Source organism: Varroa jacobsoni, unplaced genomic scaffold (assembly GCF_002532875.2).
Source record: "Varroa jacobsoni isolate VJ856 unplaced genomic scaffold, vjacob_1.0 scaffold_294, whole genome shotgun sequence".
NCBI lineage: Eukaryota > Metazoa > Arthropoda > Arachnida > Mesostigmata > Varroidae > Varroa > Varroa jacobsoni.
In genome coordinates this window covers 111,959-139,034 of record NW_019213196.1, presented here as the reverse complement: position 1 = coordinate 139,034, position 27,076 = coordinate 111,959, and the positions used below count along the sequence as shown (strand labels likewise).

General features: G+C 40.1%; 3 protein-coding genes and 1 long non-coding RNA gene across 10 annotated transcripts; 1 reads left to right on the top strand and 3 right to left on the bottom strand.

Annotated features, from left to right (window-relative positions):
- Positions 1 to 1,787: 1,787 nt before the first annotated feature.
- Positions 1,788 to 26,944, bottom strand: LOC111259105 (KIF-binding protein). Of its 6 annotated transcripts, none has more exons than XM_022830822.2 (14): positions 25,966 to 26,470; positions 12,729 to 12,779; positions 7,338 to 7,423; positions 6,821 to 6,989; positions 6,493 to 6,655; positions 5,955 to 6,133; positions 5,344 to 5,524; positions 5,008 to 5,173; positions 4,558 to 4,707; positions 4,175 to 4,338; positions 3,733 to 3,823; positions 3,091 to 3,200; positions 2,623 to 2,830; positions 1,788 to 2,072 (listed from the first exon to the last, which is right to left on the bottom strand). In XM_022830822.2, the coding sequence occupies exons 1-14, from the start codon at positions 26,021 to 26,023 to the stop codon at positions 1,944 to 1,946; spliced, it is 1,905 nt and encodes a 634-aa protein (XP_022686557.1). In that variant the 5' UTR covers positions 26,024 to 26,470; the 3' UTR covers positions 1,788 to 1,943. The 6 variants fall into 6 exon arrangements, with proteins under 6 accessions (XP_022686557.1, XP_022686562.1, XP_022686561.1 ...); XM_022830827.2 differs by lacking the exons at positions 12,729 to 12,779; positions 25,966 to 26,470 and adding exons at positions 10,153 to 10,303; positions 12,622 to 12,715; XM_022830826.2 differs by lacking the exons at positions 12,729 to 12,779; positions 25,966 to 26,470 and adding an exon at positions 26,626 to 26,944.
- Positions 9,792 to 12,609, bottom strand: LOC147753689 (uncharacterized). Of its 2 annotated transcripts, none has more exons than XM_086967724.1 (2): positions 12,524 to 12,609; positions 9,792 to 11,999 (listed from the first exon to the last, which is right to left on the bottom strand). In XM_086967724.1, the coding sequence occupies exon 2, from the start codon at positions 11,928 to 11,930 to the stop codon at positions 10,566 to 10,568; it is 1,365 nt and encodes a 454-aa protein (XP_086823850.1). In that variant the 5' UTR covers positions 11,931 to 11,999; positions 12,524 to 12,609; the 3' UTR covers positions 9,792 to 10,565. The 2 variants fall into 2 exon arrangements, with proteins under 2 accessions (XP_086823850.1, XP_086823851.1); XM_086967725.1 differs by lacking the exon at positions 12,524 to 12,609 and adding an exon at positions 12,368 to 12,494.
- LOC111259107 (uncharacterized) lies at positions 12,787 to 13,908 on the top strand. Its single transcript, XR_002679422.2, has 2 exons — positions 12,787 to 12,928; positions 13,445 to 13,908. It is a non-coding gene; the product is annotated as an uncharacterized LOC111259107 (long non-coding RNA).
- Positions 14,561 to 17,232, bottom strand: LOC111259106 (uncharacterized). The gene is made up of 2 exons (XM_022830832.2): positions 16,829 to 17,232; positions 14,561 to 16,291 (listed from the first exon to the last, which is right to left on the bottom strand). The coding sequence occupies exon 2, from the start codon at positions 16,245 to 16,247 to the stop codon at positions 14,811 to 14,813; it is 1,437 nt and encodes a 478-aa protein (XP_022686567.1). The 5' UTR covers positions 16,248 to 16,291; positions 16,829 to 17,232; the 3' UTR covers positions 14,561 to 14,810.
- Positions 26,945 to 27,076: the final 132 nt, after the last annotated feature.

The window sequence follows — 27,076 nt, the reverse complement described above, 5'->3', positions numbered from 1 at the left end:
GCAATATCTTGACGGAGACACCGAGCCTTACCTAATAGTCAGACACGCAGACTTCAGAGATTCAGCAGGATACCGTGTTGATCATTGTTTTTCCGCTATATTCTAAGCTTATTAGATATGCAAGACAGGATATTAAGCGCAGGGGTCGTGGGCATTTTGCGTTTGTTTGAGCTCGAACGTGGGCGGAAAAAGTGGCGGACTGAATGCGATTCTGACGCCTTAGAAACGCCAACATTTGACAAGTTTCTTTGTAAAATCTGAGCGCGCTCATTGACAATGCACTTGTCATATATAGATAAACATTGATTTTTTACTTAGTTTTGGTGACAGCGTTCTGCAGGCATCGGTGCCTCATACCTGCACTGCTAAATTCAGGTTTGAAGGTCTTACGTTCTTATTAAAGCGCGTCATAGGGCGTTTAATACGCCACTCGATCCGACAGCAGACGAACTCATACTCCACATATTAATATTCATTAAGAGATTAAAAGACCGCGGCTTAGCAATTCGTTGCCCGTTGCATTGGTGTCGTTTACAAAAATAAGGTTACAAGCATTTAGGATTCAGTATAGTTATAGTGTAAATCTCTAAACGAGGTTGCAAATGTTAGAATAATTATCTGTAGATGCCAAGATTCTCAACAAATATAACAAGAAGCCATTTTTACAACTAGCGCAGCTCTCTTCTTCCAAGATTTGTCACTCAGTCCAGCGCAAGGACCTATAGGACAACCTCCAGGCACATAAACAGGATGTGAGTTAGATAACTACGCACAAATTGCGTAATCAATCATAGCCGTACAATAATTATGGGGTGAAGCATCTTCTGCAACGGGACACTTTTTCGTCATTACTTCTACGAGACCCTAAACCTAAAAGGCAGACTTTCTCTGCTGCTATGAAAACGCTCGGGTAACTTAGAGAGGCGGAAGCTCCATTGGGTAACGCCAAGTCTTGTTCATTAAGCCATTTAGTCATATGTTATGGGTGCCTTTGCGACTCTAGCGCAAACGTTTGGCAATTGTTTAGCGGTGTTTCTGCAAGCAACATGTTGTGCTACCATTGCCTCCAAGGGACCAGCTATGAACGACAATCGAAAATCAGGGCCCCGACAATGAGTTTCGTATTCGAACAAACTTTCCTCATATGATCGACGCACCACCTTATACATGTTTCTTCTTTTATGGCCACCAACGGAGAGGTTGAGTTCTTTTACGTCCAGCGTCGTGTATGACCACTGAAAGTTGCGCTTTATTTAATCTTTGATAAACTGTAGGAAACGAAATATGTCTGCACGTGCTCATATTTTGTGAGCCTTTCATAACCGTTCCCACTTTTCCAGTTCTATGTACATAAACACAATCTATATATATATAGAATAATGTAGGATTTTCCTAGCCTGTTCATTTATGACAACGTTTACCGGCTATTGTGAGATTTCGAAGACTTGTAAATTCAGCATTTCGACATAATACGTCTTCCTAATTTTAGGTCCTTTAGACTAGAGTTCCTAGACTTTAGGTCCAAGGATACGGCTAGTAAACTACCTGTCATACAGGCCTGTCCTAGTGATTTTAAAGAGCTGAAACAAAGCAGGCCAAACCGACGAAAAGATAATTGTAATACCTCAAATGATCGATATTATAGATATACCAACGGATGCACTAGATAATTTCCGTGAATAGAGAAAGTTATTTACAAGTAAATAATATGATGCTTCGTTAGAATAGCACAGTGTTCATTTGTGGGATGATTAATATTGCTACGTAGGTGTTTTAGAAGAAGACTGTTAAGTGGCTATCCGTATCGTAGGCTTTATTGATTTATTAAATTTATTTCTAACCAGGTGTCTTTGAACGACAACTTTATTAGTCTTGATACCCGCGTCTACAGGGACGAACAAGAAGAAAACATTAGTTATTGTTCCATATTATATATGAGTTAGTTAGTATATCGTGCTGCTAATCAAATTTTGGATTGTCTGTGGCAAAACTGCCATTAGCTCTCGCATCACCTCCGCCTCGCCGGAAATGAGATGCTCGTGCTCTGGGTACTTCTTGACGTAGGCTTCAACCTGCAATTGAGTTCAAATGAAGTTGATGAATGCTGTTAAAAAAAGGCATTACGGCTATAATTAGTTAAGTAGGACCGCGCATACGGTAGTTTTCAACGAAAAATGATAGCTTTTTGTACATAAATTATTCTATCCGGTACAGATGGTGCTAAATTACTTCAGCGACACAGAATAGGACGTCTAAGGGTTTAACAATTGCCTGTCCATGTTTGAGTGCGTTGCAATTAGGTCTTCCTTCTACTGTGATCAAACTGCGTAAATTATATGCGGCTATTTCCTGCGGTCGTTTTGAATACACTATGGGCTGAGATATTTAGCTACACATACATTCGAATATGGATTAACTGTTGTTCCTTGTAACTGAGACAGGTGGACTCGCCCAATTCTATAATGTTTGTTCTATGTATTAAGTATTCAATTTGGTTGAAATTTGTAGCCAAATGCTACATAGTTAGATGGACAAGTTTCTCTTAGAATACAGGGATAATAGTAATAAATTAACTGGACACTTCGTTGGTGAGCCGATACGCACGCGACCGTCTATGTTTACCTGTTCGTAGTATTTCTTGCATTTTTCAAGGTTCTCTAGATTTTCACGAGGATGTCCTACGATGTATTTGGAAAACAGACGACCGATGGAAAAGCGCGCTACGAGAGCAGGCCGTACGTATGAATCTTCGATCTTAAAGATTCCATCTGAACCTTCAGTTCCGTCCACTACAAAATCCTTAATCAAGTCCAAAAACATCTGATAGTGCCTGAGAGACAACGAACGAGGCGATGAAGGAAAAATAAAAACATATGTAAGTGATACGATCGCATGTAGTACAAACGATTCATATAGAGAATGAACCGTGTGAAATGGTGTCTGTGGTATCCACGTGTATATATATATATATATATGCGATTCTATGAGCCTCGACAATTATTTGTAATTATCTATATAATAGTTACTGTGTAAATATAACAGTGCCTGTAAATATATTGAATATAAAAACGAATATTAACAGAGACTTACGCTATCGCATTACGGATAAACCCATTGATTTTGTTGACAGGACCATCTCTAGGTTTCAGCATACCTTTTGGCAATACTGAATACTTTATCTCCATCATTTCGGTATATACCTTAATTGCAGAATTTCAATCGGTTAGACGAAGCAACATATTTAATATACAAGTTATATTTTGTCAAGTTTTTCTAATGACATTAATATAACAGACAAAACATTGATACTTGAAAAGTGTCTGTATGTATCTAACTTTAACGACACTGCTTTAATTGTTTAATAATGGGCTTGTTTCTTTTGTAGAATGTTAAATGGGTACGCATTTGGGATGTTTAAGACGTAACTAAACACGACTATACTTGACGTAGAAGGGCTGGGTAACAAAATGACGATGTTAAAAATCCGACCCATCACCAACAATAAGCCTCCTGTATGCGCTAAGCGTAGACGTATGCGATAAGGCCAATCAAAATGTAAAATGACATTTTTTAACTTTGGCAATTTAAGCTAGAAAACACGAAAGCTTCAGAGCTTCACGAATTCGCTTCTGTTTTTCCTATTATCCTTTATCATCGTAAGAATTATACCTAATCTAGGAGGAACTCATACTGGTTGCGACGGCGTGGGCGTTTGCCAATGAACCGACTTACCTCACCAAGCTCAAAGTGAATTTGCTGCATTTCCGCAGAGTAGTATTTTGGATTTAAAGTTCCGGCCATTTCTTCCAGCATATCGATACGTCTTATAAGAAACACAATGAAATCATCTTGGTATTAGTTTTGCGCGTTAAGGTAACCTATCAGGTTGTCGTTAACATGACATAAGCTCGCAGGTTTCTCTAGGTGAAGTAGCCCCGTAGGCAAAAACTGCTTTCCCTTCATGTATATTTTCACTTTGAGACCGTCTCGAAGGATTTGGCCTGCGCAATTCAGAAGAGGCATAATATTGTCAAAATAAACTGTTGTTCATCCCATAGTGCATTAGACAATTGGAGATTTGTTAGACCAAATTAACAAGCGATGCCCAACGGAAAGTTGGACGAAACTGCTTAAAAGCATCTCGAAAAAGTCGCTAGGACATCAGCGCAGTTACCTCTTATGCATTTTACATTTCCGGTCAGCTGATGGCTCTAAAGCAGCCAAATCTCGGTACAGCTTTGATGAGTCCTGGGTTACTAACACGTAGTCAGATGCCCGGTCCTTTAAGCTGTAATACGATGTGGCCTCAGCCACCTTCCTCTGAGCTGCGAGAAACATCTGCAATAAAATAACAGAATCATGACATTGACGGTATTGGACATACAGAACTACACCATATATCGTCTTTTCCGAAGGCAACAATTGGGTTACTTTGGTTTTTGGGTATACGGATTTTTTGGCAAAGACGTACTGCTTGAGTCTTATGATATTTATCAAGATTTAATTTCGGCTCAAAGTTCGACCATATGTTTCTGACAGTCCGAATAGTTGGTTGACCTCTCTAGCTTCTTCAAAGGTTTTGGCGGGCTCAACCCTCCATTCCTTTTCGGCAGCAACGACATCATCGTGGTCGATAAGCTTTGTCGGAAGCGGTGGCGCCGGAGTGACCTCCACAGGTTTGCCGTCCTCGTAATCTCGTTTCAGATTCTACCATCAAATTCAAATTTTTGAATATTACTAAAGCGATTCTAATAACACGGAGTTGTTCCTCATAAAAGAAAAAGACAAAAATAAATAGTTTTTTTGTAAAAACATGTCAATGTACACACCTCTGCTACCGCAATGGCCGCTAAATATATGAATCTATTCTTCAATCATATTCAAGATTACATACAAACGAATTTATTATTATTCATTTTTCTCATGTTCGAATATAAAAATTTGTATAGTTTTCTTCACTTGAAAAATATATCAGCTTAAATAATCGATCAAACGTCTAAGCCCTACCTTCGAAGCTTCGAGGATAACTACGCCATACTTTATCCAACAGCGGGCGACATCGGCTGCACGCCAAGAAAGCTTTTCCTCGTCATCAACTGTGGCCTTTTTGCGTGTTTCGTTCAACATGTGGTCCGCGCATGCGAGCAAGTGAAGTGCCAACGGAAAATTATCCCTAAAAAAACACGCAATTATCTATACCAATCAAAAATCATATAACGTCACACATTGATATTTGGCTTGATCCGTGCACTTAATTCTGTGCTACTATACACACAATGTTCATGTAAGCATCGTGGCTATGGAACAAGTTACTAGAGACTTGATAATATACGATCTGCCCACCTGTAGAGAAAGAATTGACTGAGAGTGGCAGCGTTGACCGCCCAGTCGATCGGGTCGAAAAAAGAAAGAAAATCTCTACATTTTAGCTGCTTCTTCAAGGTCAGATGGCAGTAGATTGCAGCGGTTTCCTTTTCGCCAAGATGTTGATAGCACTGAGCCAAATAATACTTGGTTTTCGTTCCTAAGAGTGAATATATGGTAGTAAATACACGCAGCTTAGAAAGATATACGTATGTGTGAGCTTGCTTCATTCTATTTACGCTATCACCTGTGATGCCTCATAACTCATAAATGGAACGGGTTCCATTTGTTTGGACTCCATAGCTTGGGAAAAGTATTGCATAATAAAAGCACTAGTTGTCACGCAGCTGAGCGGACCAATTGGAGTTTTTTTTTCTAGGGCTGACTACGAACTCACATTGGCATTTGTTTCAAGACGCCAAATGTAAAGCACTATTTTTGCAAACATTCAAAGTACACAAACTCCCTACAAATTCCCTACAAATTTAGCGTATTCGGAGTATAAGCGAAAGTCATATGTTATTATTCATAGATTGCCGTTGCGTCTCGAACTACAAAATTAACAACTCGAGCAAAATATAGCGAGCTACCTTCTTCCTCAATCCATGAAGAATACTTGGCTCGCTGGGGAAGAGGTTCTTTTCCCAGCAGAAATTCAAGGTGGTGAGGTACACTGTCCAATTCAGCTTCGGTCTTATATTTTTCGTTTAGAGTATTATAGATCTTTTCAGCAGCCTTGAGCTTCTGGAGGGCCTCTTCCAGCATGTTTCTGAAAAATTGAAAGAATATAGAAAGATAGACTCAATCACCGCGTGATAGGTTAGGCTAATCATAGCAATTACCCCCCCCCCCCCGCAGCGGGATTTATTGCTTGGTAATAAATGGTCACCGAAATGGTGCGCGACTCGCTAGCCGCTTCACGATCTTTTTGGCGATCTTACAAATAAACAATTTCTTTTCACAAATGAAGGCGTTTTTAATTTTATATAATATAACGTAATATTTTTATATAATGTAATGTAATAATAATTAAAAATATGATATCTTGCCCTAAAAATGTACAAACCAAGTGTTGGGTGGTTGACTTCCGTGCAATCGAAAGTTTCATAATAAATATGGATGTCATACCTTACTGAGTCGACAATAGCAAGTTGATTAAGAATTGACAAATGAAGAATGGCTCTTGATACAGAGGCCGAAGCTTCATTCGAAAGTGAAGGCAAGGAGTCCAATGCTTCTTGAAGTTTTTTCACGCCACCGCCCGCCTCCTCAGTGTCAGCTTCGATTACAGCTGCATGAAATCACTCAACAATCGTTCCTTTATTTAGCAAACTAAATAACGGGAAATTCTTCGATAAAACTAAACCACCTTAGATAACAGTAATTGATAGCGTATATCTAGTAAAAATTACCACCGGTACTATTCACAGGCACAAGACAAAAGCGCAATACCTACCCATTTCGTATAGGATTTGAGCTGCAGCCAGCTGGGTTTGCTCCGTCTGGTCTCCTCGATTTTTTAGACTATTGAGTGCACTGCCGAGGTGCTCACTAGCGGCGTACAAGCTTTTGAAAGGCTCACGAATAGGGTCAGAGGCGTGATCCACATCGATGCATCGACGAGCCTATTTCATATTGCAATGCATGCACAAATTGTAGTCAACATGTGGAAAACGTGAAGATGATTGCAGGGAAAGCTCAATTCTTTTTCGCAGAAAAATGCGTAATAGTTTTTTGTAGTATTGACAATAGATGTTAATAGGATGTTACAGTTTAAATATCTTTACATACTTGTATCTCGGTATTCTATTCATGTTCGCCTCGACTTATTATGAGGTTTGCTAATTATAGGTCTTCACGAGAATAATTTTCAGCGTTCAGAATTCTTCCTATTATATAGGACATTTTGTTATATAGCTTTATACAGAATACCGTCTAAACTTTTACACGAAGCGGCCGTAGAATGTCCCTACCTTTATATACAGATATTGAATGCTTTCGTCTGCCATCTTGATTGCCCTTGCCTGCTTCGGGTTTTTTTGACCGTTGCAGCCGCGATCTGTAAGATAGGTATAATAGAAACCAGTAATATAAAGCGGCAAAGCGGTTCATCAAACTTTCGTCTACTCTACAGGGGTGTTAAATACTAACACGTAATGAAATGACAAAAACGAGAAGCTAACTATCCAACATCCGTATCCAAACCGTATGCTAAGTTAGTTGAAAAGTAACTGGAAAAGTGTGTCCTTGTGAAACTAGTTTCAATCGAAATAGACGAAACTTTCATTGAGACAATTAACTGAAGTGGAAGTATAAAATAACACCCTTATCTTCGGGGAATTTAGAGATCAATCTTTCACGTCGAGAAAAATGTACCAGGGTCACGTAATATAAGTCCTCAAGTCTGCTACAACGTAGCACAACATTGGAACGACATAAACGTCAATTGTTGCTCGCTTTCCGTTTTACTTACGCTAGCCAAACTTACCCAAACTTTACCAACTAACCCGAGTTCTTAAGGCCAAACTATGAGCATGGCTTTAATTTCGCCATATGCGCTACCTACTTACTACATGGTCCCGATTGTTGAAACACGCTTGATCGATCGATCGATCCCAACCTACGATATAGAGCTACACCGTCATTGAGAAAAAAAAAAGGTTATGACTTCCTAGGCAAGAAAGCCAAGGTTATGCGGCACCTCAATTTCAACTATGATTTATTCGTTGGTTACTGTTACCAAATAAAGAGTTGTGTATTATTACCAGTTTGATTGGTATACGTATTTTAGAATTTTCCTCATAGTTGTTAGACGCCATTGCTTTCTACCCAGTTAGATATTTTGAAGATTGGCATGTATGTGAAGCTTAGATGAGAAAAATGTGATCGAAGAACACGAGTGTTCACTGTTGTTAGAAATACATAAGCACGACATAATTGGTGTGAATAAAGAAGTATATTTATATAAAATATTACGAAATATTTGTTGAAGATTGACCATTTGCGCCCTTATATTGTACGCTAAAGTAGCGGAGTGGATAGTACCTTGAACTCCTGAATTTGAGGGGTTTCGGTAAAACTGTCGAAATGCTTACTGAATTGATGCTTATGTAAGCTGCTCTATGCGTGTATGCGCGCCAAGCCGATTTTCAGTTTACGAAACTTGCTTTGAAACAAGTGTGACTAAGTTAAAATTTCAAAAGACCAGCAGGGTCTATCGCAACCTGAACTTCTGTTAAGTACCTAACGAAGCAAAAGAATGACGATTTTTTTTGCGTCAAGCATAGTCATGCGGAAACGTTTTGGACACATACCGTACGATTCACATTGAACCCTGCCAAACATATTATATATTTTGCTTATATTTGCTGATGCTTATGTGCACACAATGGTCCTATGGCTTCGATAGGTTCATATCGTATATTATCCGATTTGACTAAAAAGTGCCGGTAGCATTTGTTGAACCACTCGGAAGGAGCAATTACTTCCGACATATAGAATCACCGGTGTTTCAGTTTACAGCAGTACCTAAGTGCTGGGTTACAATGTAAAAAGTATCACTGAAAAACTCAAGCACACACACATTCACTGTGACGATCAAGTGGCAGCCCAGAAAACAAGCCTGTCAGAAAATAAAAACGAGAAAAATGTTTGCAATTTTTAAACTATTAACCAGTTGGTTTTTTTGGATGCCTCGACAACAGTTCGGCCCGGTTAACGGTGACAATTCTAGCTACCAGAAAAGTTTCTGGTTTACAGACCATGCGAGGCGGTGGACCTCAAAGAAGAGACTAGCCTAGCCCTCTTACGAGGCAAGAAGGAACAGTGCGGGCAATCGAGAAGAGTCAAAAACACCAAGCCCTGCAAATTGTGCCTGGTCCAGGCGGGTCTTTAGCGAGCGTAGGGTTTGCGAATGCGACCAATAAGACGGCAGCTGCACAGTAGTTCTTCGTGTTCCGCCGCCACATAAGTTAGTCTACTATGTACTCTGGTCTTCGATAGTATATCCATATAATGTTTTACCCATAATATTTGCTTCATATGTGGTTGAAAAGAGTGAAATACACTTTAGGTTCGTTCCTCCTTTCATTCCTTCTTCTAGATATTATCCTAGTTGTTTTCGTTAAGTCTGTTAAGACAACAAAGGGTTATTTCTTCAAGAACATATATAAAATTCTTCGGTAATCATATCTAGACAATGATCGTAATATTTTGTGCCTCAGCTTTTAAAAAGTCAGATCCACAATGTATTGTTGCACATATCGAAGTGTTGATAGAGCAAGACTGTCTAGAAGATTAGCTTTCCGAAGCTAACAAATAGTCTATCATTTTCGTTAATGAGAGCCGTTAGAAAAAGCGGACGCCGTAAAATCGTTTGTATTTAATGTAAAAAATGCGTTTGCAGGCGATCGAATACACAGCGAGAATATGATAACAAACGAAGAATTTATTCATTTGAGGCACTTACTCATATAATTCCTGGCTAAACATTTGAAAAATTTGTTATAGAATCTCCTTTTTGCTGATGCTTTATGTGTAGTTTGAGATTCCTGAGAAACTTCAACAACGGTAAAATAGTACACCGTTACCTTTAGGTCGTATTACGGAGCATGTAGAGCATAACATTCATAAGATACCATAACATAAAAATTGCACCTTAAATAGCTCTCCTTGTTTGGATACGTTTTGACAAGGTATGTGTACCCGTTAACATCTATAAGATCTCTAAATTCGTTACCTACGTCAATGGTCTCGATGTATGTATAGGGGTGTAGAACACACACTTGCCGATTTAGCAGATATCCTGTTTGTTTTCAACTGGAGAGCCGTAGAAAGCAGTCAGGGCCATAACTTGCCCCATTCTTTACTCCCCCAGTTCTATCGTCGATATCTAATGTTAATCTTCTAACGATCTCCCTGCGTACTGGCCATCTGAAAGCTGTAGCTTCGTTGATATTTGTAGTAGACGCATAGAAATCGAGATATTCGTCATTACTGATCATTATACGTACATCAGTATACCGTACATCTTACCAAAAAAAGGTATTCGAGATAAATCATATTACATTTGGCTTTTCTTCCTCAATGCTAAATTGGTACCCCTTTAATTTCTAGACATCGTTCGAAAAATTAAGAAGAGAAGACACATAGACGTTATTTTATTTAGCGCCAGGTAGACGCATTTCGCGAGTTTGACCACATCAGAAAGGTACGCGCAGGTCCGTTCTGATTTCTCCTGATGAAACCACTGGGTCAGTCGGCGTACGAGCTGTGGCCATCTGTCTTCGAAAGTTATTTGCCTCGATACAAATCTGCTGTTTCAAACTATTCGTATCGTTCTGTTGGTTGAAGTCGATTGTGTCCACCCTCGTCTTAATTGCGTCCAACTTCTCCTGCAGTTCATTGACACTTCTGGAGATATTAGTCACTGCAGCGCTTTCCAGACGGTACTGCGTTAGCATTAATTGCTGGCGAGCGATTTCCTTAACCCTCTCCTCGGTCAGATGCGCCTCACGATCTATTAGCGAGTCAGCTAACTCCTCCACTCTGGCAACCACCGTATTGACATCCTCACGAAGCATCCGCGCATCATCTTTCCGCTCGCTATCAATAGCGTTCGCGATGCTTTCCAGACTTGCGATTTCTCTCTTGAACTCGTACCGGATCGTTTCAAGGTTCATTTTATCTATTTCCTGCTTTAGCTTGACAACTTCTTCACGAGCTACGCTGCGAATCTTTTCACTATCAACGGTTTCGGCGTGGTGCCGGAACGGCGCCGACGATATGGTCTCCTCGACGACCGTTGTGATTAATGGGACCATTTCATCAAAAACGTATTCTTTGGCTGCTTTCTGAGCTGCATGTCGTTCGTTCTCTATTTTGTCGACCCGTTCGTTTACCTCCATGAAACAACGCTCAAGTTCTGTTATTACGTCCACTTGATTTGTCTGCTGTTTCAGCCCGTGTTTCGCCAGCACGATGTGTTTCTCGAGAGCACCCATCCTCGTTTGAATAGCATAGAGCATATGCATTATTTTGCAGGGCAAGTCCCAAGAGTTTTCGAAGGCCGCATTTTCTGTTTGTGTAGCGCGCTCTCTTCTGTGAAGACTAATAAAACGTGGAATTTCAGCCAAACCTTTACCCGGAAATAAAATATGGTGTTCGTTATTATTCCGCGCTCTGACCATTGGGCTGACGTCGTTGAGATCATCGGGTTTGGTAAGAGAGCGTTCCGCCAGAAGGTGCTTTTGGATAGCGGCAAGAATACCTTCAAAGCCGCATTCACAACGAAACAGCACCTGGGCGAATATATTGATTGGAATACCGCTTTGCCGGAAAGAGGCCTGGCCCTTACACGCTGGGCACCAGCCCAGTTCAATACGAGATAACGACGGTATTGCACATGCCGAACAAATGATGTGATCTGCCGCGTCGCAAATTAGAAACGACGGCCCGGCCCTGTAGCAAGTCGCGCAGGTGCATCTATCCCAAATTGACGTGGAATATACTGGCGTGAGGTTTAGTGAACCTACATGAAGTTCAGGTGGCAGGCCTTGAAATCGCATTTTTTGAGTCTTTTCGATTGTGCCGAGTACGTCGGGTCCTTATTTTTGGCACGCTGTCAGCTGACAAAGCTTAAGGAAACGGAGATAACTATTTTAGAGTAGCAGTAAACGAAAAAAGCTTACTTAAAAACCCAACTATTTCTCCTTATTTTTCTTGGCTATGATAAGGGCTAGAACTTGAGAGAATGAGAGAACTGGCTGGGACACGAACATCCATTAATTCAAAATGTATTTGCTTAGTTAACACTAATACACGACAAATCATTAGCGTTTCGAATCAAATATAACTAAGTATGACCTTCATTTCAATAGAATGGTGCGATCCCATCCAATCTCTGTAACTTAGTACAAGTCAGCTATCTCTACTTAATTTAGCACAAATGACGTAAAGCTTTCAAACCGTTTAGCTGTCCTAAGCAGATGTTTCGACGGCTTACCAAGTCGACGCGTCTTCATGGATACGGTTATCGACAAAACGTAATGTTTCCCAAAACTATTTTTACTTTCTAATCCTGTCATTTTTATGAAACGACTGGTACATTGGATGCATCTACTGTAATTCAATGATGGAACGACCAACGGACAATACCCACCATCATTGTTAGCCTTTAAAATACACGCATAAAATACTGAACCACCTCACACATATGACATCTACGCAAAAGCTTCAGATAGAAGGAAAAAAGCTTACATTTCTATTTGGCGCCTTACGCTGCACAGACGAAACGGCTGGCCCCTATTGCTTGCGTCGTGATATGGTAAACGCTTCAGAAATAGCTTTGGAACATGATTGCTTACGTGTTTCGTGGTGGGTCAACACTGCTTTTAGTTCGGGATGCTTGATGGCGCCTGTTGATGCAAATACGACTGAACTTTGACGGAGCACTTTATGAGACACTTCCCATGAATGTGGTTGTCCAGATAAACAAGCACGGTTACGATGAAATAATAATTACGACTACGGCACGCAACGACGTACTGACACGGGCACATTATAGGTACTTGCTCTTAAACACGTTTCATTTACAACAGCAGTGTTGTGACAAAAAAACGGATTTTTTTTTCTTTTTTTTTACTTATAGCAATTATACCAATACCGTTTCTACATTTTTGTAACATCATACTACAGGATATAGTGTCGCAGCGAAATGTGTGCATTGGAAGTGTCATTGACTAGTGTTTAATCATCTTGGGCAACTAGTTGACACTGGTTCCTTGTTGTATGTGCTTTAAACATGCTACATCCGTATTTGAACACTATAGCATCAATGCTAATAGGTCTACGCAGCAAGATTTGCTGGCCGTCGCACGGCCCCGTCTAGATACAGTTCATTTTCGAACGTATCATACGTATTTCGTGTTTTAGAGACAGCGGAGTTCGATAATCCGAACGGCTAACTGAACTATTAGTTAATGGAAGCACTCTTGCATCCCATAGCAGAAATATGGAAATCGTAATAGGATGCCCCTTTTTACACATGTGTTGTACATCTTTTTTGGCAACGACTTTCCAGATAGGAGACGTAAATCATCCAGCTGTTGAACGACCTTCTTCAAATTGCAAAAATGTGTTTTCAAATTCTCCAGAGCTTTTGCCCCACCTGACACGCTTATGGGCGTATGGCTGGCATGAGGCCACATGTCAAATCATTCCTGTCTTTCGTTCTTCATTGACAGCGACACTTTGACGCTATTGGTAACGTCATCAAGAGGAAGATGCGACAATTCGAGATCTGCGCTTTAAGAGAATTGTTGGAACAGAACGCATTTCAATTCAACGTGTAAACAATGAAATTGTTTTCTTGTGAAGGCTACACCTGTTGTACAAATACGATCGTTTCTGCACTGCAACAGGACGTCTCTCACCCATACATTAAGAGCAGTATTTTATACCACTAGGCTGGTGCGGTTCTTAAGCTGTAGTTCAATACATTTAACCTACGAGCAGTCAGAACTCTTGCGACGAAGATCCTAACCTCTTCCCATTGTCTTCTCGTTAATTGCTAGCGTTAGCATATGTAGACTCTATCGATATTACTATTTGAAAACGATATTATGTAAACCATATGCCGCCTTTAACACGAACATGCACTGGAGACTCATCAATTAGGTCAAACGATGGACATGTATGACACACAGGAAACTGTACAATGATAGATTGTCTGATCTGACTCGCCAAGTATGAACTATGACTGATTTAGTAGTAATACTAGATCGAGTCAACAATAAAGCAATAAAGCTAGTCTACATTGAGAAGTTTAGGTAGTGCACTGGAAAGTCTTAGCCAACGGGCGAAGGGATTAGTTACCTTAAGTGGAACATTTTCCCAGTCAACGGCAGCGGAAACTACCTAGCAAACGTCTTCTGCCTTACACGGCGTTCTACAAGATTTTAGCAAAAGTCTCATACGGTTCTCGTACGTTGATGCGCAAAGCGCACGTTTAAAATCAAAATGGAATCAGCTGTGTTTTTACGATGTTTTGTTAGTGTATAACTATTGACGAAAGTAAACGGTTTTTATAGATGTATTCAGCGATAAGCTGACGACCTTTATTATCAAACATGTCCTACTTTCCAACTGGAAGACGTAAGTGTATTACACTAGCTACATTAATTAATAATTCAAGGTATTAAATTAGTCCAAATTTTATCTATAAATAAAGCTATTCACGAAAAATAACATGTCAATTCACAGCCGAAACCTCTCGTGTAGCTGGTACAATTCGCTCGGTCTTCTGTAGCGGTCTTTTCAGCGACTGAGAATCCAAAACGTTCCGTTAAGCGGACAATTGCACCCATTCAAAGTAAACATATACCAGATACGGATATCGCCATTGACAAACAGCTGACTAAAATATGGCACTCGAGTCTAGAAAAGAACTACCAGTTGCTTGTCCCTGCTGTCTCGTTAAGCCCAGAGCATGCTGCAGACGACGCCGGGCATTTGGTTTGTTTCATTGGCTCTACCACGATGGAAACGCACAGTAGACCCTTAACGATGCAGTAATTTGAGCAAAGGGACGAGACCTGCACGAAGTTCTTATAGCCAGCAGCACTTGTATCACTAGGAGCAAAGTAGCCTCCACTATATTTGCCGTACATAAATGAATTATAAGATCTACTTTCCACAACCGTCCCTTCTCTGTCGTGAACGCTCAGAATGATCGTCCTGCGCAGCGGCCAAGGCGCATCCGTTTGGATTTGGTCTTTCGGAGCAGCATATAACCCTAGATATACTTCATCGTCGATCTTGTCTATTTCGATATTCACGCCAAAGCAGATGCCTGCAATTACCTTGTATTGCCATTCCGACTCAACGAATGCTCCAGTGAGACGGTAGCTTTGATAAAGCGCATCGAAGTTAAACCAAAAGAAAGCGGTGTTGGACGAAGCGATTTCACCGCTGAGCTTTACGCTGGCTTGCGAAATTTCCGTTTGAAGGTGACTAGTAATTAATTTCTCTACAAAAGATTTCCTGTCCGCAACGATCTTTTGCTCAATAGCACGCACCTCTTGCTGGACGTCTCGTATCGCCTGCATTGCAGCCGCATAACCATGTGAGCACGCAGTTTCCTGCCCAGACAGCTCTGCCTCGCCGCGACCCATATTGCGAAATATTTCATCGAGCTGTTGTTCGCGAGTAATTAACCAGGTCATGATATCATTGACACTCTTGGCGACTGCTGTAATCTGGTTAACAAAATACATTCTGTCATCTGCTTGATCAGCCGCGGCCATTAAAGGGGGCTCTTCTGCTTCATCAATATCTTTGATTATCGCTAAAAGCTTTTTTTTGATAGCGGATACATCAACTTTGCTATTCCTAATAGCATAAACAGAGGTCGTTAATGTGCTACAGTTTGGTTCGGTACGAATATTCTCTACCAATGGCATATTGGTTTCCATTAGGTCCAGGGTGACGTTCCTTTTCCTCCTGCCTGACGGCATACTTGGGTGGCCTTCTGCATGCATGTGGGATACCTCAGTTAAGAGATGATTTCTGAGAAGGGCAAGCGTCCCCTCAAATCCACATTTGCACTGAAACAGCATTTCGGAGAAAACGTTTATCGGGATGCCGCCCGCACTCAGTTGAACGGGTCGATCACATGTGGGGCACCATCCCAAAGAGGTGACAGACCATTCTATTACAGCGCACGACTCGCAGATCACGTGACCGTCCTTGCAGATGAAGAAAGACGGCCCAGCTCGATCGCAGCCTGTACATATACATACATTCAATATAGGTGATGATTTGTGGACTGGAGTGAGGTCAGCCGCTCCCACGCGAAGCTCCGCTGGAAGCCCTTGAAACCGCATAGCACCGGCGTCGTAATCCTTACCGTTGACTTACTCGTTGTCAACTGACCACCAAAAGTTGGGGGAAAAGGCGGTCTGTGTTAATTCACAGCTTTTTAACCCTTCTAAGACACTGAGCATAATCCTATGAATGTAACGTACTGGTACCATATTAGTGATTTCATGCTTCTATTTTTAATGTAATGGAAATACTATTGAAAGACACACTGAGTGCCAAAAAGATCCTTTATTGAACGGCATTTCCTAAATGTGCCTTTGACCTATTTGCCTCTTTAGCATTAAAGTTCTTTTGTGCTTAGCATTACAGAACAGATTTTTTATGGACAACTATTTGAGTTAGTCGTCATTAGGTCAAACCCTACCAGGAGAATTAGGAGAAGTATCCGGTAAGGATACTGTTACTGCCAGCTAAGCATAACCTATCGCAAGTTAGAAAAATAACCAATACGATACATTAACTTGTCTTTTAATCCTACAGTTTTTAATGCCTCCTTATAAGGAGCTAGATTTTTTCATTGGAATCTGTTCCCGCGATAAACACGTAGGAACGCACAGAGACGAATAGACCATTCCCTACTTACTCTATATGAAGATGCCTCCATCAAAATAACCGCTCTTCACGAGTTACCTATGCTTATCAATATTTTCGAAGAGAAAAAATCACACTAATATCTGGGAACTATCGCCAAAACAGCTAACTCAGGTTTTCTTTTATATCCAACATAGCTTCCAGTATAGCTTTGAGGAATACAACTTCACAGAAAACGTATATAGAAGTACAACTTTGTGAAGGTCACATCTTTCTTTTTAATCAGATGTGTTTTCGTAAATGGATCCAGGTTGTTTACCACCTTTGGTTTCAAAGTTCGATAAGCGCACACAAAACAATATTTCGATACGACTACAACTAGCAGGAGTGAAAAGAAGAACAGGTAATCTAACAGCTGTTTGGTTTACCATCGCAGTCACTTATCCATCGGCCGTCCCGAATGCTGAAAGAAGTATTGAATTTTCATTAAGTAAGTGGGTGTATTACCGGTAAATCACATCAACACTTCGTTCGCAGTCTGAATAATCCACAATACTGAGTCACAACTTACCCTTTTAAAGAACAAAAAAAAATTATTTTTAATTTTTCAAATGGCCTAGAATTGTATGAACTGCGTGTAAACCTTCATCGTAGAAGGGAACACATGGTCCGATGGAAATTACACCCAATTTTGTGCTTGTGGAGTGATCTAAATTCAAGAACATTGAAATCAGTGTCGATTAGCGCTCTCTTTAATATCTACAAGCTGTGCTTTGTTAGCGTTGCTAGTTTTCTCACGCAGGACACCTGTATGGAGCCTGCCATTTTCTATGAATTGCCACAAGCAAAGTGTAACTACTTCAAACCTAATTTGCCTCATATAATTTTGTGCCTTATAGCATTGCTTATAATTCGTTATAATTAATCGGAACTTTATAATCTATCCGATAATTTATCTTGTACATTTCTATTACACAACCGCGTACTTAGTAACCCTTTACTGCCAATGAAGCCTACTGGACTTAATTTGATAAAGAAGATGCAGCTGTCTAAATATTTAACAGAATCTAAATTTTATCCTCCTTAAAATAATTAGGCTCGATCGGATCGACGTCAAGGTCACGAACTAGAAAGGCAACAATATTATAATTTAAAGTAGACTCAAGAGGCTCTACAACCACAATTACAAATAGTTACCACTGTTGTGAATATATATCTAGCATTTAGTATTCGATTCCACTTACTTGTTAACTTTTTGCATTTGACAATATGATTGTCACTTAACTTAAACCTGACTGAGCCTCCGTGATTTCGTATACGACAATCAGCGAAAGAGTTTGTTGTTCGATGCGGGTTTTCTAAGGGTTTCTCTATGCAGTCCAACGAATTAATAAATGATCTGAACGTTGCGTAATTCTCAGATAAATAAGTTCCGTATATTTGTCGTTTCGCATAGAGACCCGGTCAGAAATCACTATAATCGTTTTCAGATGTAACCTATACAAAATACCAGCATTAGCAGTGTACTTCAGTGTAATGCAGATTGTACGACAGCAGTATGTGACGCGAAGTTCGTTAAAATTAAATCAGATGAAGCTTCTACGGAAAATAGATTCATCGACGCTACCTACGACGACAGCATCGTTATATTCAGCCTCTTCCATTACAGAGGGATATTCTTTGAGGACCGCTTAAAACGTTGCTACTCCTTCGGTTCAAATCAGTTTTAGTGCTCTACCGTTTGTCGTCGTAAACGTAGCAATAATGAGCTAGCATGCCCATATTCTGGAAGGATGCCGCCGCGGATCTTTTTTTGTTCAAGACCTTATGTACAATTGACAAAGAATTTAAAGGGTGTATATCACCATCTGCTGTGTTTTCCCACTTTTCTATAGAAAGGTGTCTTCTGACGGTACTGAGGCTCGCTTTAAGTATACAGGTGCATTGAAATACGATTAAATCAATTACCGGAGGGGTGGGGGGGGGGTCACATGGCAAGAAAGGAACAAAATACAACTTACAACCCGAACAGAATCTGAGAAGATCTTAATTTGACTATAACGTACATTAGCAGACGACGTGGTTAAAGCACAGATCAAGATTGTTGAATCAGGCCGATAACATGCTTGGCTAGGAATAGCGCGTAATTGCAAAGAAAAAGTTTGAAACGACCCTATGATAGACTCAGATTCGGAATCGAGATGTTGGCAATAATTTTGATGATCAGCTAAGATAAGGGAGAGTAAGTTATATAGGGTAAATACTATTAACGACACTACGTGCTAAACATGTGCTTGAAGCATATGTTCTCGTTTAAATGCAGTTTTGAAGAGAAAGCATAGGCAAAATTCCAAATTTAGGCTGATGACCCTATATATATATATATATATATAATTCTCAAGGGTCGACGATAACGAGCCGTTTAAGACGTGGCTTGCTTAACAGGAAACGTATTTGTTTACTAATATTTGAGACTATTGAGTTGTGGTCAAAGTTCAAATCTGGGCTCGTTTCATGCTGGCAGCTAGCTAGCCCTATGTCTGACGGAATGCCTAACCGCGATACCGGACGCAATAGTCGAAACACAGAAACATAACCACTTACCGTTCGTGTTGGCCATAGAATTGATAATACTTAACCTTGCCAAATGGTATCCAAATGTTTTGCAAAATTTTCGTGTCAGCATTGTAATTAATAGGTAGTAACAATCATTCCTGCATATAAGTGGACTTTATCTTACACAAATGATCTATTATAGATTTCAAGAACGAACCATCTTCGCTGACGTCTTAGCTATATTGCAAGTAAGCGCTAATTGCCTCCATTCATTAACTTGCTATAGCGGGTTTTCAAGCAATGATATCAGATGAAGTAAACTGCAAGATCTGAGCCTGATATTACGGCTGTAGCCATGAGCTAATTTTGTAATACCCGCTAGTAAATTAGATGTGTTCAGGTAAAAAACAGATGCTATATTTTAGTCCATTGGGCCACAACAGGGTGTCAGGTAGGGAAGATGTCGAAGGAAATAGATCTTGCCTAACGCTTCGACTTTTCCTAATAAAAGCATGCATTTTGCGCACTACCATGCCATCGAACAGTTCAATACATTTATACTAAACTGATACATTCGATGACTTCGGAACCAAGGCAGAGTTAGTATATATATATACATATATATATATATATATATATATATATATATACCAAGGCTCTATATCTTTACATACTTTAAAAAATTAGGCTTTCTAAACACGAGTACCACAATTGTCACGCGAAATTTCTTTTATATAGCGCTTCAATAACACTAAGGCAAGGACGTATCTTTTTCGATAATTACAATACACAATCACACTAAAATTACAAACAGAATCTGTCCACTAAGTGGATATTCCTAGTCCTCAAAACCTGCTGACCCTGTAATAGTTCGAAAAAACATGCGGCTAATTCGCTCTATAAAACCAATCTTGAGAGAAACACACACTCCCCTGTTTACCGATAGAGACTACGTTACTGCACAAGCTGGGCAAATGACGTGGCCGAACCCAGTGAGAAGAGTACATGCACGAGCACGTATTGAAAGACCAACTTGATTTTACAGGTGTAAATTGTATACTAGGAACTTGAAATTCGGCAAAAAACTTTTAGAATCAGATTTTGCCATATATATCGTCAGGCCAGCTGAATTTCGGCGTCATTAATGCAAACCGCCGCTACCGATAACAACAAATTATTTACGTCCTAGAATTTCTTCAAAACGACTTAATCTGTTACGAACGATGAGGATGATGGAGCACGTAGCAGGAAATTAGGTCAGACCAAAAAGTATCTTTTGAGCGAATTTAGTGGACTAATAACCACTTTGGTCGATAGTTGAATTTTGTAGGATTTATTCAAAAAATCAGTGGCTATAAAACGTCCAAATTTTTTTCCGTAACTTAAAATTTTACCTCGTATTTTAACAGGTCAGGAAAACTTCCGAAAGAGCTCAAACACTGATTTAAAAGAATGCGACACAGTAAAAAATTGTTCAGTCAAATTTGAACCTTGTCACTCATGCCGGGACTGAAAACAGTGCCCAACATGGAATTTCGAGCCACTTTTTGGTATTGCCAAAATTCTGAACAACAAGAAGATAGCGCCACAATAAACATTTTAATTTTTATTAGGTAGCCTATAATTATAATGTTTGTACGTTTTGATAACAATGTAGAGTCATATCTACAAGCATATATCATGCAAACATGAATACATGTTTAAGTTGACATTTTTTAAACCTTCCCTGCTTGTTGGTTGCGTAAAAGCTATAATCCTTAAGCAAGTCACATAAATCATTTAATTCTATCGTCAACTGTCTCGCAAGAAGCCAGAAGGACTCAAATAAGCCTCACACGAAAATAGAACGGCTCGCAGAAATTTTATATGGGATTTAGATTTTGTTTTTATTCTGGCCAGGCGGCCTTCCGCAATGTGTGTTTCGAAATCCAGACTAACAACTCTGCGCTTGTGAACTAACACATAGTCACGTTGAGAGGAATGAGTGTGACGGATCTTAGTGTACTAACTAGCAGTAATTGCTCTACTCTCGCAAAAAGGCTCAGTAAATTGTGTAAAAAAGGCGCCAATGATGGAATACGCATCTATAACTTCGTCTCTGGTTTATTCGTATTCCAGCCTCGTTGAGTACAGTCATTCGAATAATATAAGATAAGGTCCCATATAGTAGCACAAACCCAACGAGTAACAAATTGTTGCCGATTAAGCAATTGAAATATTTTTCACGTAGCAGAGATACATAAACTATCTCATGTCTCGATGGCTTCCGGAGATTGCGCACTGCCATCTATAAGCTTATTTTTCGCTTATAACATCCTCTTAAAACAAGATCAGCCTACGAACCGACAAATCGGAGCAAGCACACGGAACGACACGAACATCCGTAGGATAGAGCGGTTCGGCTGAAGTAGCAGGAAAATGAGAGCCTGGATATGATAGTATGTGTCTTTTATGGTAAGCCGCCATGGTCGTGCGAGCTAAAGCCTAGTCAGTATAATTAAAACCTCAATAGCCATCACCATTGCTGCCATGATAACTGTCGCTCAAAATCAATTGAATTGCAATGGCGACAAGGGTAACGTGGTTCCTGGTCGCGCTGACCCAAGCAAGATAGTATCCATAAGACGCGTAAAAATTTATTAGGGATAGAAAACAAAAGCAAGTTTCTTATGTTTGTTCACCTTAGATGGTACCATTTGCATTTTATTTGAATGAAGAACACCAAATGTTCCTCTAAGGACAAGTTTGCATAACTCGACCCCTTTCATGCAACTCTAACCTGAAACCCTGCACACTTCAGGGCTAATTTCATCAATTATTTCACAAAAACTACGTTTCAAATTGTGAATTGTTTTCGGTATTGTTTTACGCACCCTGCCCTTCATGTAAGTCTGCAGGAAAAATCAGGAAGCGTCAAAACCGCTGCGCATCAAGATCAGCCGGCCTGGAAACATGATTTTAAGCAGATTGATTGCCTTGTTGCCAAGTTGACTGATATCGTTGAAACAGAAAAAAGTTTCCACCCAAGACCTTCATTTTATCGATTACTGTCTCGTATAAGTTTCCGCGAAAGTCGTGACAACGACAAATACACTTATATACAATTAGGGATAAATGAAATGGGCATGGGTTTTTCCTAGTCCTAGTATTTAGAGACCTATCAGAGCTATGAATCTCGTTTCTTCTCGCTACAAAAGATAGAGATAGCCAAAGCATAGAGATAGTCTTTACGATACTGATAAGGGTGGATAGATTGAATCATATCTTGTCGGAACGTCAATTAACCACTATATTACTAAAGATAGCTGACATTTACATGTGCATAATGATAATAACAATATTAATGCCCTATTGCCTAAAAAAGGTTAAACTATTTATGTTCGCACAATCTCGAAGGCCGACGATTTTTGTAATTATTCGCTCATGGGTTTATAGAGAAAAAAATTGCACGACATGTAGGGAAAATATTTAGTTTATGTTTTTATGCTCAGATCAAACTTCAGGCAGAATCGACATGTTGATGCAGTGGTAACGCCTTTGTCTACAAACAAAAAAAAAAAGAAAAGTGCTAAGCTGAGTCGGAAACCTGGCGTGGACAAGGACAAGATATTTCATGCCGGGAGTCAACCGTCTACAGCAATACTTGAATGCAATACTCGAAACATTTATCCAAACGTTAGGTAGATAATTTGGGTAAGAGTTTTGGCGTAGGGCGCAATATCCCATCGTCTTAACACTGGTTTAATTGACTTGTTTCCAATTTCTTTAAGCAGCTGAATATTTTTCGCCTTAGAAAAACCATAGGTCTAGGAAAAAAAGAAAGGCTCTTTGAAATGAGCCGATTTCCAGTACAACTTAATGAGAAACGTCGGTTCTTTAACAATGAAATGGCGACAGATTGTGCTGTTCCGGAAGCAATGTTTCGAATGCGTATCCTTCGAATGGAAGTGAAAACATTATAGAAATCGCGAAACGTGTTGTCGGGACGGATTAATTAGTTTTATATAATATAGACTATTATAGCTACTACACCACATAAACTAAGAGCGGTTTACAGATCATCATTTGGCTATGATATCCTTATGTTTATTAAGAATAGCTGGCTGCTTCGAAATATCGCCATGTCCGTGAACACAAGCAGACACCGCTGCCGGCATGTAATTTTTAAGTAATTCTTTAAGGAACAAGTGTATAACGGAAACTAACGGCGCGCTAGAGCAGCAAGCGCCAGCGGACAAAAAAATTATCGGCAAACCCTAAACCTGGTCAAACTTAGAAGTATCACTATTTATCGTTTGAAGTGTTTTCACTGATTTGGCTTTATCTGAAAAGACACCTAGAAAGAGAGTTAGAGAAGATAGGAAAAAGAAAAGAGAGCGAGGAAATTACAATTTCGTCGTTTGAAACCGTATAATGCTTGTCCTCTTCGTAAAGCGCTCATAGTTGCACTGATCAGTGATACATATGTAGGGGACAAATCATACGTAAAAAGAGTATCCGGTGAAAGATGATGATATACATCTTCTGTTTACATTTAACAAATACCGGATAAGTCAAAATTGAATTAGAAAGAACTGTTTTACCTAGATTTTAGAGATTAGCCATCAAATAATAATCACAGTGAACTTAGATATCTCTAACTAAAACTGCTCAAAAAAATTATGTTTTATTAAGGCTTTTACCTTTTTCAAATGTGCCAGATTTAACTCGTCTCAGCAAAGAAACAATTTGAAAATGGTCTCTAATGCTCAACAATCCCTGAGCATTGAGTTCCTATTCGCCTGCGCCAAAGGTCTTGTCAAGGCGATTTCTTCGCAAGCTAATATTGGGATCAATGGCCAACGGATGGGCTACATGGAAACATGTGTCCTAAAGTATCAGTTCATCGTTGTAGATGTGTGCTCTGGTCAGAACGGTCGAAGCCATATTCGCATACGAAACGTAACTTAGCTGGCATGCCTAGAACTACATTTACCAATCGTTTATATGCGCAATAGCTTGCCATTGCAAACAGTGAAGCTACCATTGTACACAGATCGCGACCTCAATAACAAAATAAATATAGAGGTGCCATCCCACAACTATTCATACGAGTGCGGTTCTCCGAAATCGGACTAGATTCGAACGGAGTCAGCCCTGCAGAACCAACGTGCAGCTAGGCTGCTAAGTCTTACAATTGCGTTTTGCCATAAGAAGATAGCAACGCCGCGGCTGGAATCTGCTAAAGAGCGGAAGAAACTATTCGTTTTAGGAACGTGTAGCAGTTTAGCCGCACTCCAATCACAACGTAGCTGGTCTTAAATAGAAATTCTAATTTCTATGCAGAACGGTCAAAATGGCCATATCGTCAGGTAAACAAAACGATTCAAAGTCTTTCTAAAAGGCAAAGAACGCTTGAAGGAAAGTAAAAAAAAAAAAAGTAGAACTAAGGGCTCCATCTATCCAAGCTATGTCCCAGTGCTGAGCTCGGGGCTTCATCCGCTAGACAGCCCCCGAGTTGCAAGAACGCCTGTTATGATAAAGCACGCATTATATTTACCCCGCCACAAATAATAAACCTTTGTGTTGTTATCTTAGTCACTTAGCAAAGATTTACTAGAAGCTACCAAGATTACATTATTAATGCTGAGTCAAGCCTATTATAGAAATTCCCACAGGGGCTTATGGCAATCGCTAGTGGTAGTGTTCGCAAGCAGTTGTTTTCGACTCATGCACAAAGACGACATTCTCATCGATGAAAAATCACACCATCATGTCAGGAACACAAATCGCGCGAGGGAATTCTCAAAAACGCTAGCGTATCGAAGCCGGTAAAGTTAAAAGCCTGTTATATATAATGTAACTTTAGGGGTTACCCCTCCTGCTTATTATTATTATGGTCATACGCATTTTAGATAACAGAATACAGTTCTATTTTATAATAATGCACTTATTTTACTATATCCTTTAACACAGCAATGCTTGTGGCCGTAGTTCTAATGGTTGTTAGTCCACGACACCGCGATGGTAACTGCGAACTGTCGATTAATATACAGGAACACTTTCAACAGGACCCCTGTATATAAACCAGAACAATATGCCGAGACGGTCTCCACTACAGTACTAGTGACCGTCGTCGTCATGTTGCTAGACGGTTGCTTTCGATAAGTCCCGAAGGCGAACGCCTCGTACGTAAAGATTCGTAAAAAATATAGACTTGGCCAGGGGAAGGAATCCTGAAATGGGATTATCATAAAAAGCCTACCCACCTGCGCCCACACAGCTTGTACCCACCACTTGCTGTTCAACGCTGTGACGTCGGCGACGTTGTGTTCGTAAGTGCCATCTTAAACGATGGATAAGCATTGTGGCCGTCGCTTTTTCACCGTTTTTGAACGTGGAAATGTCGGATTCAGTATATAAACATGAGGGTTGTTTGCCAATCTTATCGCGAACTCGTGACTAAAACGTAAAATATTTCCGTCGCGTAGATTCCTATGTAAATAATGGATATTATGGTACAAACTTACTAAAATGTAGCCCAGCCCAACTCCCAGCAAAATTATTCCCCCCCAAAGGCGAAAAAATAAAAACAGATCCTAAAAACACACCGATATCAATAGAGAAAGCAAAATTTGCAATACAAAATCTTACTGTAGATTGATTGAGAGACCGGCACGTTGCCATTGCATCGGTACAAACTGTATCTCATATTCGTAGGCTTTACTCAGTGGATTCGGGTCGACATCTATGATTTTAAATGTAACCGCCCTGTAATGTTCTTTGTTCGAATAACTTTTAATAAGTACGTTACTGCTTCGTTTTTCTCGACTACATAGTATTTCGTTATTTCGTAGGTTTTATGGGGAAGAGCCCTTTCGCTTTACAAGGATAGCCTTTACGTCAAATGGATCGAAAAAAAACTCCGGAAATGTCTTGCGAGCTGTAGATCCTCTAAAGAGAGTGTCGAAGGATGGTTTTGTCTTGCGGCAATTTCTGCTGTATATATAGATAACTGGAGATGGCAAGTTTAGCGGATTTCCTCCGCCGTCACAACAGCAAAGGGCGAACAACTTCCGTTTGTGGACAATGAACACTCTTCAAGAGGAACAGAGACAGGCTATGATGTATTAGATTCGACATTCACACAGCAGCTCAATTCCGTCGTTCACTTCCACTCACTTTTTTAGCACTGCTTTGTAGTGTTTGGGTAAGTAGCAGCCGGAAGATATCTGGTCTGCGTAAAATTTCGTTGATGTTTGACTACTCAACTGTATATGGACGCAAGACTACAAGAACGTTCTTAACACTCACGTGTTGTCACTGAAATAGAACTTGTTTATGTTTGGTCGTACTCCTCTAATCGTTTATCTGTTAAGTATGTCCACCGAACTAGTCACAAGGTACTGCACGAAATTGCATGGAACATCGGTAACACTAAATCCGTATGCAGACAGTGGATTTCAGTGATTCGGTCGTCACCTCAGTGTAATTTAGCAACGGCTGTCAAGTTCGTCTAAGTTCACGGACGATAGCTAAGCGACGGCATCATATGCAGTGCGTAATTATTCTCTGTAACCACGACGCGCCGTTCGATATGTACCACTTTCTGTAGCTGATCAGCTGTTTGGCTGCTTTTGTGCGGGCACGAACGAATAAACGTATTGTCTTCAAGACTTCGTCGGCGGGCGATTGCGCGCTTGCGAGTCCGACCAAGTCCTGTCTGAAACAACAAATTTGATACATATCCGAAATATACAGAAAT

Coding starts and splice junctions, on each gene's coding strand:
- LOC147753689 (XM_086967724.1), bottom strand. CDS start 11,930: ATGCGATTTCAAGGCCTGCCACCTGAACTTCATGTAGGTTCACTAAAC.
- LOC111259106 (XM_022830832.2), bottom strand. CDS start 16,247: ATGCGGTTTCAAGGGCTTCCAGCGGAGCTTCGCGTGGGAGCGGCTGAC.
- LOC111259105 (XM_022830822.2), bottom strand. CDS start 26,023: ATGAGATACAGTTTGTACCGATGCAATGGCAACGTGCCGGTCTCTCAA. Junction 12,780..25,965: donor GGTCTCTCAATCAATCTACA/GTAAGATTTTGT, acceptor TTGCATCAACAG/GCGCCATCAAGCATCCCGAA. Junction 3,824..4,174: donor AAATGTAAAATGCATAAGAG/GTAACTGCGCTG, acceptor GTTTCTTATAAG/ACGTATCGATATGCTGGAAG.